At 45.4% G+C, this 14,843-nt stretch overlaps 1 protein-coding gene across 2 annotated transcripts in view; it reads right to left on the bottom strand.

Moving 5' to 3' along the window:
- Positions 1–14,843, bottom strand: part of SFMBT2 (Scm like with four mbt domains 2) — a 192,331-nt gene that overhangs the window by 91,632 nt on the left and 85,856 nt on the right. For both annotated transcript variants that reach the window (XM_048836655.2, XM_048836656.2), the window contains exons 5-6: positions 10,336–10,424; positions 5,532–5,778 (exon numbers count right to left, since the gene is read on the bottom strand). In XM_048836655.2, coding sequence (XP_048692612.2) covers positions 5,532–5,778; positions 10,336–10,424 — 336 coding nt within the window. The remainder of the gene's footprint in view (positions 1–5,531; positions 5,779–10,335; positions 10,425–14,843) is intronic.

Genomic DNA, 14,843 nt, shown 5'->3' with positions numbered 1-14,843 from the left:
ATTTCTGGATCCCTAAATCAGTGCTCTTAATCTTGAGGGATACACAGTTTGCAATCAGAGACCGGCACACAGTACACAACACTGTTACCATCTCAATCTTATTTTGAAGCTTATGATATTTCTTTCCTTACAGACCCCCATCCTGGAGGCATCTGATTACGTGGGAATTTAAGGGGGCGGGGGAGAGAAAAGGAATTTCTGGCTCCCATAGCTGCTGAGAAAAGCTTGAAAATGGGAACCCTAAAGGCTCAAAAATCAGAAAACAAATACAAAAGAACCCAACCGTTACGATTGTTTTTTTAAATCTCAAGGGTTTTAAGCAAATCTTTTGATTTTGGGGAGGCGGATTCTAATTTTTAAACACTTGGGGTTGGCAACACTGCAGACACAGATTTATTGGGCCAGAACCTCGCTGGTGTAAGAGCTACAACATTACATCAGCTGAGGATCTGACCCCTGGTGTTTCCTTAGCTTCTTATTGTGTTTTATAAATTTACTAATGGCCTGCAATGTTTTATGTTCCCTACAGTGTCTGCAATGGAGCTAGGGGCAAGAGTAGGCGAGTGGCATTTATTATTCTTGCACCTGAGTAGGTGAAAATCAGTTGCACTTTTTGGGGCATAATCAACGAGCCTCAAAAGATAAAGGCGCATCTACCAGTCGCAATAACCAGCAAGCGATATTATGAACGCATTTCATTAGATATAGGCAGTTAGGTTATGTTGGCAAGTTTATGGACACTAAATTGCAGCGTTAAAAGAGCATAAAGCATTTTCTTTAAGTGATAGCGTTGCAGACAATTGAACAAAGTGTGCCGTGTCAATTTGTGTTTCGGACAACAAGAAATAAGACATTAAAATGTCTGCCGATTCATCTTTAACTAGAAGTTCGCATGTAATGAGGCAAATCTGTCAAATCAAAGTTTGGGGCCAGATTTCGAGCTGGTATCATTTCAATGGGGCTGTGCCAATTTACATCAGCTGAGCATCTGGTCCCAGGAATCCAAACTCATCCGGGGTCAGAGCCTCGTCCCATTCCAGCTCCTTTGTGCCAGATAAAGGGGCTTAAGGGGACCCTCAAACTCCTGATTCTAGCTGGGGAAGGATACTATCCTACTGCAGGCACTGTGACAGACAGCCATAAGGGGGCCTTCTGAGGACACCCTTGCAAGCTGTGGCAAGGAGGTCATGCCAGGGAAGGGGGTACGAGCAGTGTTTGGGGGTAGGCCTACCTGGATTCTGAGAAACGCTGTGCTGGCAGCCATCACTTAAACAGGTCCCCAAGGCTATCCAAAGTTACGCTGGGGCCTTCTCCAGATCCAGGGCAGCCCAGGCTTGGGAGGGCACAAAGGTGGCGTAAAGTCACCTTTGCCCACCTCCCCCTGGGATGCGAGTTGTGCATTGCACCTCTAAGAAGCACAGTACAGACTCTCACTCCTGAAACGCAATGTAATAAACAGCCAGCCCACCTCTGAAATAGCCACCCAAGCTGGAGTGATATTCAACTGATATTCAACTTAGAAAAAACATGGCATATTCACATAGGGAAATGAAGTTGATAGCCTGGAGGGACTGATCACAATGGCGAGACGTTGATTTACACCAGCTGAGGACCTGGGCTTGAGGACCTGATCCTGTGAGGTGACAGGCACCCTCACTTCTCATGGGGAGATAAGGGTGGCAGGCACCTCACAGGATCAGAAAGGATACGCATAGGTTGGCTAAGATAGTTGGGGGTGCCTACATCCAACACACCCAGAGGGTGTAAAAAGCAAGGACAGATGGAAGCCCGTGGGAATGAACCAGGGAATAAAACTAGGAGTCCCATAATGACAGTAAAGGGACCGCTGGGAGGAACACGAGGGGAAACGCCCTGGCACTGATTTGGCTCTGGCACAATCTCCCAAGAAGATCCTCGCTTCAGCCCATCTGCACCTTCACTACATTCTTCACATTAGTTAACTGCCTTCCTGGGCTTGCCATGGGCTTTGCTGAACCGCCTAAGGGATGCAGTAGAGGAGATAGTCTCAGGCCGATGAGGAGAGAAATCTCTTAGAAGATCCTGAGGAAAGGAGCTCTGGACGTACGCCATAGGTACACTAACTCCTAGGAACCTGGCACCTTGGAAAAATTCACATGCCCTGCACACAGTGGGTGACATTCATCACTGCATAGAGAGCTCTAATTGGGACTTAAGTGGCCCATACCTGATGGCTGCCATCTTGACCATTGCAAAGAGAACTGAATTGGGAGCCGCCAAAGCTAAAAGCATCAGTTACTACAGTTTCAGCAAAAGCAGGAGCTGTAGAAGACTCCTATATTCTGTGGCTCATAAGAGATAGAAACCAGTAACACACACTCACTAGTGAGTGACACACAGACTTTCTGCTGGCCCTCTCTGCCCCTGGTGGAATTTCAGCCTGAATGTTTCAATTTTTGTCTGTGGCCCAAAGTCTCCACTCACTGAGTGGCAGATGGCTGCCCACATGGCCATTGCTTGGCAGGGATCCTTAGGAAATACTCGCCCGCATACAACTGACTTTCTTCTCAGCTGAACGCCGATGCTCAGCAAGTACGAAATCAAATGTTGTGTGCACAATCTGCAGGCATTTATCTCCAATCTAGGAAATAATTTAACACGCGTAAAAGGAAATTATGCTGCCACATAAGGAATTACTTACTGGAAATTATATTCAATTTGTTGCAGCCTCCATTTTTCTCTCCCAGATTAATGGTGTCTATTTAGTAACAATACAATATCTCTAATGAGTCTTGTAATCCTTTGTTTCTAAGCTGGACATCGAGTGGCCAACAAACTGTACTGAGTATGAAGTGGGACTACCAGCACCTTTGTCTCTGCTCTGCTCCAGAAGCAGAGCAAACAACATAAGATCAGGGACCTCTAAGGGGCTGGTCCACAATTATAAGACTAGAAGCCTAATCGATTTCACATTGCCATTTGGCTTGTCCATAGAGTGGAGAGCATGACAGCTGGCAAAACAACTGGGGAATAGTAGGGATTAGGAGGGAACTAATCAGGAAAGAGCTGGACAGAGAGATAGGGACAGAAGCAAGGGCTTTGATTCTCCTCTCACACCAGTGTTACCCTGGTGTAACTCCACTGGAACAGAAGCTTAGCTGGTGTGACGCAACGTACCTCCATTGAAGCCACTGGATGCTATAATGAAGAGCTGGCTTGCTGGCTTCAATGGTCATTTCAGATTTACACTAGTGTGTCAGTCGCCCACGTAACAGTGGGGGGACGATGGGGAGAAAGCAAAGAGCAAGGCGAGAAGGAAAGAGAGCAGGAAAATGAGAGAGAGAGAGAGAGAGAGAGAGAGAGAGAGAATAAGAACAGTGAAAGAAAGCCAAATAACTAAGTTAGAGAAAAGAAAAAGAAAAAAACAGACACTAAAAGGAGCCCAGAACAAAGGAAAGACAAGGAACGAGACAAACAAATATGAGAATGGAAGAAAAAAGCAGAAAGGACAGAGGTAACCACAACAGTCCCTACGTTGTGTTTACGGAGAATTAAGTTGGACAGCAAGTCGTCAGAGACGAGCAATGAAAAGGTGGGGTTTTGTGACCCACAGACTACTACACAACACAAGGCTAGTCTACACGACACCAGCTCTGCTGACACAGCTATACAAGCAGACTCCCCTCGTAGAGGTGCAGCATATGCTGACAGAAGGAGTTTTTCTGTTGGCATAGCAATATTCCCCTGCCTACCCCCCATGGTAGCACTCTTCTGTCAGTACAGCTACATTTACATGGTGGGGACGCTGGTAGTTTCTGGCATAGCTATGTCAGCTGGGGGGGAGGAGGGGGTTTCATATCTCTGACCAACATAGCTATGCTGACAAAAATTTGTAACACTGACCTGCATTAATGTGTTCACCCTGGTAACTGCTCTAATGATTTGCAACACAGAAGGAAAGCAGCATTAAAAATACCTTCACAGGGATAATCCCCACTCTCCCACACTCAACATTTATTGAAATCAACAGAAAGACTCCTTCTATTACACATGGGACAACTGAAGCCCAGAGAGGTTAAGTGACCTGCCCCCAGGGACAAAGGAAGAGTTAGGGATAGAAGCCACATCTCCTGTGCCTTAACTCAGAAATCATCCTTACTCCTCAAGGGGAATTTTGCCCGGTCTGGGGTTTTTCTACAAGCCATAACTTGAGTTGAGGTAAAGGTTTTGATGATGCTGAGTCAAGTTGCAAGTAAACCTGCAGGCTGCTTTGTGACTTGGGGTAGAAAGCATAACGCTGCAAACGTGCTGACTTTGCGATGCCGTGCAAAATGTGCCATTGGCTGAGTTTTGTTTTGAGTTGTTGTCTTCGACTGAATCCGTAACTCGGGGCAGCTCTCGGGGTGCAAATGAAAGTAACTCTCACCCGAGAGGAAAAGCATCGAAAAAAGATTTCCTTCAAAACGAAACTGACAAGATTTGCCCAGTCCAGCCCAACTTTACGGGGAAAATTCATCCCTCAGGCATGTCCCCTGAAGTCAAATTTGGTCCTACTCTAACATAGCAACACGGACACAATTGGTATAAAAACTGCACATGCTTTAGGGGAACTGGAAAGTATAATCATGGACTTGCAACTCTAAAAAGTCAGGCTTCTACCATCTGCACTAAAAGAGAGCTCCCTTAGCCAGCAGCAGTAGTAGGTCCCTTACCCTTTCTGGGAGTCTAGCCATTAGAGGGCACCACTCAGTTACTTACTTATACAAAGCCACTACACTATGGGTCTGGTTTTCCGCCTTTTCACTCCAATTTTACATTGCAGCAGTGCCATTAACTTCACTGGAATTATTTCTGGTTTACACCAGAATGAGACATTATGTCCCAAAACACATTTCTCAGGAGACTTTCATTATATTATTGTTATTATTACAATAGTGCTTAGAAGCTCCAGTCAGAGATCAGGTCCCTACTGTAGTAGGGACTGTACAAACATAGTAACAGACAGTCACTGCCCTGAAAAACAACGAGGTGTCCGGTGGCACCTTAAAGACTAACAGATTTATTTGGGCATAAGCTTTCGTGGGTAAAAAAACCCACTTCTTCAGATGCCCTGAAGAACTTATAACCTATCATAGCCAACTTAGACAAAGAGCTGGTCTACACTACAATTTCTTGCACTGCAAACAAGAGCTGACTCTACCGTGCCCCAGCTTGCCATAAAGCCCACAGGAAGCCACTTTATCCCCATTTCATAGATGAGGGGCAGAGCAGTAAAGGGTTTTGCCCTTAGATTATATAGAAAATCTATGGTAGAGCGGGGAATTGAACCTAGGTCACCTAAGTCAGAGTCTGAGCCACAAAACCATCCACATGCCCTTCGCCCTTAACCAAATCCACCAGCCTAATAGGTTTAAACTGAGTAACTAGTGGTCAAAAAACCCTGACTGATAAACTAGAAGAAATGGATAGCAGACCCCACAGCATTCTCAGTAAACAAACAAACAGGTTTCAAATGTAAACGATGAGAGCATATTTTTAACAAGCCATTTTACCTGCAGGTGGGTCCATTCTGTATTTATTCTCTTGACACCAACCGACTGGTCGAAGTCTGCAATCCAAGTAAAACAACCACTGGTCATAGGATTCAGTCTCCTCCAATCCCACATAGCGAAGGCGTAATCTTCCTCCAACATTTTCAACCACACTAACTATCCAGTACTGAAAAGGGTTCTGGGAATCCTGCAGCTCTATTAAGGAATCAACTGTAATGAGGTCTACAGGGTTTTTTCCTCGCAGAGGCTGTTTGAATAGAAGCAAAACTCCTTATTTTAAATTTTATTTGAAGACGTCTCAAGGAAACAGACGACAGCAGAAGATTATTTTTGTTTTTCACACCATCATCCAAGCTATCAGCAAACAGTCTGTTCTCCTTCTCTTTTACCCAACGGCTTCCAAGTGCAAATTCAGAAGAAAACAGAAAACAACAGTTGTGCTAATTTCTCAACCAACAAAAAAATAAAATTGCAGTTGGACCTTTTAGGATTCTTAGGAATCCACCTAGTAGGATTCTTCCTAAGGACTCAAGGCCCAGTCCTGCTAGGGGATTTCACCCCCTCTGATTTTAAGTGGTGTTTAGGGTCTATATCCCATCACAGGACTGGGCCCTGAAATTAACCTAGAAGGCATGCTACTCAGAGCACGATCCTGAAAGCCCCCTGTGCACAGAGCTCTCATTCACCACGGACTTGATCCTGCTCCCACTGATGCCAGTGGCAAACCTCCCACTGATCTCAATGGGGGCAAGATTGGGGGAATTTGAAGGCCACTAAGTCCATGGAAGACACCCACTGACTTCAAAATGCATGAGATCAGGAGCTAAAAGACAGCGGATTTCTGGATCAGGCCCTCATAGCTGATTCTGTAAAGTGAAACAAGAGGTCCCAATGACAAGGTGTATTTCCTTACACACCGAGTACCTTCTAAGGCCCCAATCCTGCAAACACTTATGCACAGGCTCAGCTTTACCACTGCAGCACCGCCAACCTCAAGCACTCAAAACCATGAGTCAGGCTCTAAAAAAAAAAAAAATCATGCAATTGGGATAAAAATCACGAGTGGGGTCTCCCCCCCCAAAATAATAAATTGTGGATTCTTTTTATTTCCCTTCAGGTTTCTGAGCCTTTAGAGTGCACTTGACTCACATTTTCAAGCTTTTCTATGAAATTCATGAGGGCTAGAAACATACCTTTTTTTTTTTTAAATGAAAGCTAATATTCTCATGCACAAATCTCTTGATTCCAGGAGTTGGGGCTTTAAGAAACACACTAAAAAAATCGTTAGATTCACGATAAAATTCTGAGAGTTGGCAACCCTGTTTCTGCAAGCAGTCCCACAGCAATGAAATTAAGCACGTGCGTAAGTGTTTGAAGGATCAGGGCCTAAACTGTTAGCTGTTTGTGTACCAAGCCTGTTGAAGGAAACAGACAGTAAACACCAATAGCTTTTATAGGGATTTCTAAAAGACTTTGCAAATGGTTCATACTAGGGCTGGTTGGAATAAAAAAAAAAGGGGGGGGAAGCCAGTATTTGAAAAAAAAAAATGTCCCTTTTTTCCCCATTCCAAAAATTTGCAAAAATTTGAAATTCAAACTTCAGCCAGCATTAGAGTTGATCAACAAAATGGAGAGGAGGGTTGGAATCACAATATTTCTTTTGGAATTTGTTCCCATTTATTTTTAATATTGTAAAAAATAAGTTTGAAATTGTGTAACATGAACATTTTCAACCAGCTCTGTGAATAGTTGACACATCTCAGTGCAATACATTTGCTTATAGTATTAGCAACTTTCTTATTGAATTTATTAAATGCATCCATACAATCTCAAAGGATCATGTCATGGCAAAATGCTGTTTCTAAATATAACAACATCATGGAATTCTGATTTAATGTGATTTTTCTTCCATACAGTTGCTTCAGTGCAATAAAACATTCTTTAACATCAAAGGATATAGTAACACTGTAATGACTTAATTTATTATAATAGATGTCTGGCCATTATAAAGCTAATATTGCTTCTCTGATCTGCACGCTAGAAGCTAAGCCAAACAATCAGTTGTCACTTATCCATGAGAGCAGAATGCTAACATTAATATTTGGATTGTATTGAGTATTAATTTTGAAAGTACAGCAAGAACCCTTTTATGAACAGCTCCATACAGAAAATTACCTTGTTAAATCAATATGCAATGATAACAATGATCTGCAGTGCTGATTAACAGTAATTCTATTTACCAGTGGGTTACAAACTCAGCATGATGTCCTGTATTACCCACATACCTCACACATAACAGAGCAGAACACCATTAAATACAAGATTGCAAATTGTTTCTATCCAAGCTGCTGTTTCCTCCCTCCACACTTCTGCCCTTGTTGCCTGCCTGTTTCTTCTACCAACATCAAAGGAGGTAGGGTAGAGCCCACAATAGGGGCTTATTCTGATCCCATTCACACTGGTTTGGAATTGCACCAGGGTGAGATGGGCATCAAGCCCTTAGGCTCTCTGCATAGTCTAGCTGGGAGCATGAAAGTGACTGTGGATCCACCTGCCGTGATGCTATGTCTACACTACACCTTATGTCGACATAACTTAGGTTGTGTAGGGGTGTGACTAAATGACCCCCTGAGTGGCATAAATTACACCAACGTAAGTGCCAGTGTGGACAGCGCTGAGCTTCTACCGCCCACAGGGGCTGGAGTAGATAAGCCGCTGGGAGAGCTCTCTCCAGCTAAGAGCAGCTACATTAGAGAGCTTACAGTTGCACCACTGTAGCCATGCCCTGTTTCTTTGAATGTTTAGGATTTTTGGCCTTGTGGACTGAAAAACCCTGGTGATATTCTACTAAGCTTACCCTGTGGCTAACTAGTGAAGTACCCACAGTCGTTAAAAACGAGTGTGTGTCTGTGTGACTTGCATGAGTGGGCAGAAACAAAGCGATCAAAGCGAGGAGTGTCTTGAAATGCATCTGCATTTGAAAGGTAAATAAGTGTTTACACAGCTGTAAACCACACGTTTACTACTCTGAATCCATCCAAGGCAGGGCAGAAGACCAATCTCCTCAGAGAATATCCCAGCACTGCAGATCCTGCAAGCCTGTTCTGTATATGTCTGAACCACTAGGCGGTGCTACCATACGTATTGCAGGCATCTCTTATTGCACCAATTGTTACTGTAAGCGATTGCGCCTGCAGGAAAATCATTCTGCCAAAACCCCCAAGGAAGCATTCAGACGAGAGCACTGAGAGTCCTGACAGGGAAGCTGCCAATTTCACACAGTTTCAGGATGAAACCATAAATGGGGCCAAGATTTACTCGACGGGGACTGTGGGCCTTAGCACATCTTGCCACGAACCTGGTTTGGGATTGGCACTTTTAAGTAAGCCTGACACGGGGTGAGTTTGGCATGGACGTCGTTCACCTTGCAAACATGCTCGGTGCTTCGAGCTTCAACCAGCTGGCTGTGTTTTTACACGTCCCCTCATCTCACCTGAGCAAAACAGAGAGACTCCCTATTGCCAGCAGAGCTTTCGTGCACTAATCGCCAAATCCTGTCCCCAGAGTGACTGGACTTTGCGCTGGGGAGATCCAGGGGGTCAGAGGGAAAATGAATTCTCCCTACATGGGCAGAGCCACCCCACAGCTTTGTCTAGCATCGGCCTATGGACTGACCAGTGGATCCAGCGAATCTCCACCCCCACTTGTCTGCTGGCCCGACACCCTAACACCCGGCTGGCTGGAGAGACCTGTAGCGCTGTACTCCATGGGGCAGACTCCCTCAGGCCCCTCCCTCAAACTCCACAGTGAAGAGACGTAGATTCTTCTGCCTTTGGGGCTTCCTGTATCTCTTACTTGCGCCTACAGGTGATATGAACTCCCCCCTATAGGGTTCCAGTAGGAAGACACCTTTGACCTCAATGGGCACTGGATCAGCCCCATTAGGTTATGTCTACACTGTAGCTGGGAGGTGTGATCCTAGCATGGGTAGACAGACTCACGCTAGCTCTCCTTAAGTTAGTGCGCTAAAACTAGCAGCGTGGATGTTACAGCAGGAGCGGCGGCTCAAGCTAGCAGCCCAAGACCATGCCCACCTGGCCCCCGGGTCCAAACTGAGGTGGTTACCCCAATCATAGAATCATAGAATATCAGGGTTGGAAGGGACCTCATCTAGTCCAACCCCCTGCTCAAAGCAGGACCAATCCCCAACTAAATCATCCCAGCCAGGGCTTTGTCAAGCCTGACCTTAAAAATATCTAAGGAAGGAGATTCCACCACCTCCCTAGGTAACGCATTCCAGTGTCTCACCACCCTCCTAGTGAAAAAGTTTTTCCTAATATCCAACCTAAATCTCCCCCACTGCAACTTGAGACCATTACTCCTTGTTCTGTCATCTGCTACCACTGAGAACAGTCTAGAGCCATCCTCTCTGGAACCACCTCTCAGGCAGTTGAAAGCAGCTATCAAATCCCCCCTCATTCTTCTCTTCCGTAGACTAAACCATCCCAGTTCCCTCAGCCTCTCCTCATAAGTCATGTGTTCCAGTCCCCTAATCATTTTTGTTGCCCAAGCCGCGGCCCCCGCTGCTATGTCCACACAGCTATTTTTAGCGGGCTAACTTAAATGGAGCTAGTGAGAGTCTATCTACCTATGCCAGGATCACACCTCCCAAGTGCAGTGCAGACACACCCAAAGGGGATACACAGACACTGCAAGCACAGAGCCCTATATTTTAATGTTGAGCATTGCTATAATACAAACATTGTGCCATGTTATTAAATATAAACTGCAATCTAATACATACGCCTTCCAGTAAATTTGCAGGTGCCGTTCGGGAACCTGTCAGATCGTGTATAAGAAATGCCGTCCAGTCGGTGTACTTCTCTTTGATTGCTGGGGGAAAAAATAAAAGAAACATTTAGCACTGCAGAGGACGCCACATACATTATAGAGCCACTTTCCATGGTCACGACAAGTATGGCCATGGGCTTATCAGCTCTGGGCGTTTGCTGTATCCAACAGAAAACAGAGCCAAGAGTTTAAAGTTTTAGATGCAAATACAGTTTGCACTATGAAAGAATAGGCCCCAAAGAGTCCACACGCACACACACAGAGTCATATCCTTAGCCGGTGGAAGTAGGTGTCGCTCCATGGAAGTCAAGGACATTGATTTACACCAGATGAGGAGGCAGATGACCAGCGGCATCTTCCCAATCACAAGCTTCATGTTCACCACTTAGGCTCACACTTGTTATAAAAGGTACCTCTGAATGTTTTATAAATCACCCCAGAGGACAAAAGCCATGATCACATCCAACCAACTGACAAGGCAGTAACATGGAAACTCCACACCGCATTCTTCCCAGGTAACAGACAAAGCAGCCCTTAGGACATCACTAACTAGCTACTGAATAAATATGTTTGTGAAAAGCTAAGGAAAAGCTAAGGAATCAAATTCCTAGGTACTTCTATTCTGCTTCACAATATCTGATCCACTATCTTCTAGCCAAACAACACACACCTGTATCTTCTTAGGATTTAGCATTAACTAATTTGTTAGATTTAAGCTGGAATTTACAAAGCCATCTGTGGGATTTAGATACGCAATTCCTTTTAAAAGGAGTGAAAACTGGGCACTCAAGCCCCTTCGGGAACTCAGAAAGCCTCAGTCTTAGTACAAAAAACCTCCTGTAATTAATCTTGTGTTTTTGCAACTGAGGAGCTCTGAGGATACATTCTAATTTCACCTGCCTATAATTGGGAGTTAGAGATCAGATTTTTTTTTTCAGACCCAATTTACACAAGGGTTAGATAATATACTGATAAACAGAGATACTGTTATATTTCTAAACATAGCAATGTTAGCTGCAAAAGAAAATAAATAATAGTCAAAGGAAAATTGGAAGCTTCATTCAGAACAAGCAACTGGATAGAGGATTTAGAGACCATCATCCCCTAGCGGCATGCAGTAACTATAGTGCTAAAAACACAGGGTCAGATCCTCAGCGACTGTTGGCTGGCATAGCTCCACTGACGTCAATGAAGCTATGCCAGCTTACACCAGTGGAAGATCTGGCCCAACTGATGTGGAATCCTTTTGTTTGCGGTCTGAGAAACTTTCAGATTAGCCAAGAAAGCTTAAAATCCTGATTGTAAATCTTGAAAATCATATCATATTCTTTTGCATTTCTGTACAGCACCTTCCACACTGGATTTTCTAAGCACTTTGTAAATATTAATTAGATGGCACTACCTGAGAGGTTGGTATAATCCTGGAGAAACTGAGGCAGATAGCAGTTGCATGCCAAGTTTCCTGACAGGGTGCCTACCCTTTTGAAGGTGCAATATATACCTGCAAAACTTCTATCTGCTTTTTTTTGCACCTGCAACACATGTGGTGGCTGCAAATCTGAATGCTTGCATCTCTAACAAGGCTGTTTGCACTTGCAGTCGGGTAGCTAGAGCGACAAGTATTCAGATTTCTACAGTATGTCAAGTGCAGACACAACAGTGCAAGCGCAAATGTTGCAGGCTCAACTTTCACTTCGAGATGAGGAGTCCAGGCCGAAGCCCTTTTAAACAAGTACAATAACAGGGTTCAAAAAAGAACTAGATAAATTCATGGAGGACAGGTCCATCAATGGCTATTAGCCAGGATGGGCAGGAATGGTGTCCCTAGCCTCTCTTTGCCAGAAGCTGGGAATAAGCTACAGGGGATGGCTCACTTGATGATTATCTGTTCTGTTCATTCCCTCTGGAGCACCTGGCATTGGCCACTGTTGGAAGACAGGACACTGGGCTAGATGGACCTTTGGTCCGACCCTGTAGGGACATTCTTACCCTTTAGTGACTTGCCCGGGGGTGCCCAGTATGTCTACGCCACTATGAGAAATAACTCAGAACTTAAAGCATCGTCTTGGGAACTGATTTTCTCATACACTCCGGCCACCTTATGCTCTTCTGGTGGCAGAGAAGGACCTTAAAGGGTATGTCTCTGCTGCAATCCCAGGGTACAAGTGCACCTTGCAGAGATATACCCAGCCAGCTATCTAGCCAGCTTAGGTACCGGAAGAGCAAAGCTGCAGCAACCCGGCCTTCAGCGGCAGCTGTACAAGCCCGCCTGGAACCCTGGGAAATCACTTGTGGGGCTGGCCTGTGCTGAAGCACATGAGGCCACGGCCTCACCGCTCTAGTACCTGAGCTTAGACAGGTCTCTGCAAGCGGCAATCGCATCCTGGGATTGCAGTGTAGACATAGCCTAACAGGGTAGAATTGCCCTCCGGGAAATGCCCCCAGCATACAAAGGCTCCAGTTCCCCAACACCCAGTCCCAACACAGGGAGCACGTCACGAGCAGGAAAAGGGTGTGGCCAGAGTTCAATGCGATCTGCCTCTTTTTTTGATTCTCACGGCCCACAAGGCAGAATGGGAGTCAGAGGAGTTCAGAATCCTCTCTCACTGAGAAGGCCCGCAGGCTTGTCTACACATAGCGCTATTCCGGAATTGATGCATGGGTGGACACACTTATTCTAGAATAGGAATGTCCATACATGAAGTTACTTAGGGATAGTTATTGTACTTGAAGTTCACACCCTACATTAATTCAAATTAGCTTTCAAGTGTAGACAAGCCCCCAAAAGTCACCTGAAAGCAATTCTGGCTGTTGGTGCCAGGTTCCACAGGAGAGTCAAAAGCAACGCATAATGACGGGTATTGAAGGTGCTGATAGATTTAATTTTATCTGCATGAATGTGCAACTTCTTTCCACTACCCAAAGGCAAAGGCAGCTTCCATATCATATCCAGCTCGGAAGCCCGACAGGCTAGGCTCCAAACAAATGGAAAGAATACAGCTGCTGCAGAAGTTGGCCTGACACTACCTTCTTCCTGACCTTCCCCACAAAGTGAAGGCTGGACCTTGGGAGATAATTTATGCCATTTGTCTTGAACAAGGGCTGGGCCACCCCCGATTTGAAGATTACTGGGCCCAGACTTTGCTCACAGGCCTTCACCAACAAAGGCAGCACAATTCCTCAAGGCCACCAAGAAGTAAATTTTTACACAGGTTTGCCACTTCCTGCTCCTTCCCAGAGGAAACCACATTGAGTCAGCTGCGTTCTGGGCCTTCCTTAACTAAAAGGATTTGCTTCTTTGTGATTAGGCTGCAGCGTTCCTGAACCAAAAGCTTCAGGCAGCCCCATAAGATACCAGCCCATCATTTTACCCTGCTCTGTACACAAGGGAAAGTCACTTGTTAATTCACTGATAGGAGTGATAATGCTGTTAGCTGGCCTACAGCCAGACTGACGGGAATCCAAAACCTTCTGAGCGCTTGCAAATCAGAGCCATTAATTTGCTGTCGCGCTCATTTCTCCAGAAGTTATGGGGCTTGAGAAAGTAGCGAAATAGCTCCATAATCTGAAATTTTATGCCAGACTTAAATGTAGGAGTAAATTCTGATATTTGGTGGGAACTGAAAATGTCTAGTCTGTTTATCTGAGTATTTCTGAGACACCTAATGATGCTGCTGTGCTAGGTAAGGACCAACTACCAAGGACCTGATCTAGCTCCCACTGAAGTGAGTCGAATGCTGCAGCTGACTTTAGTGGGAACAGGACTGGACCTAAAAGGTGTCAAAAGATGAAATAATTCCACCAGAGACCCAAAAGCCATGGGCGAGATTGTGCCCTTATGCACAACTCTGTGTAGGCCGCAGCACCCGCAGACTAACCTCTTCTTCCTTCTTGCTCTGAAGGTGAAGTGATTTACTGCAGCCCTTCAAAGATGCAACCTATTCCCCTTCCCCAGCCACCAGAGCATTGGGGGAGGAGGAGCCATGTCTCCACTGATTCGCCGTCCCCTTGCTCGCTAAAGGGAGTGAGTGGAATTCAGCCACTGCACTCCACACAGCACATGAAGATCTGGGTAAGTCTAGCAAGGTAGTCTAGGAAGGGAGCTTACTGCATAGTCGTGCGAGGGCTATTCACAAGCTGGCCCTAGATCTGTACCTGTTTTCAAGTGCATGGGGGTCAGTAGGATTTCTACCATTAGCGATATACCGATCAGTATTTGGTAGCTGAGGTAATACCCCCGGATGCTGTATTGTTCTAACCATGGATCGCATTCATTCTGTGCAGCATTTCACATGTCCCAGACACAGGCTGAACATTTACCTGAGGACTCCTCTCCCCGCCCCCGTGAGGCAGAAAACGTTTATTCTCCGCATATGACCCACCCGGAAACCGAGGCGCAGACAGATCAAGCACCAAAGTGCCGAATGTGGGCATTCACTTCGAGTGCCCAAAGTGAGCCTA

The sequence above is a fragment of the Caretta caretta genome, chromosome 1 (genome assembly GCF_965140235.1).
Source record: "Caretta caretta isolate rCarCar2 chromosome 1, rCarCar1.hap1, whole genome shotgun sequence".
Lineage (NCBI taxonomy): Eukaryota > Metazoa > Chordata > Testudines > Cheloniidae > Caretta > Caretta caretta.
The sequence above is the reverse complement of the archived record's forward strand: the minus strand, read 5'-3'. Positions and strand labels throughout refer to the sequence as shown.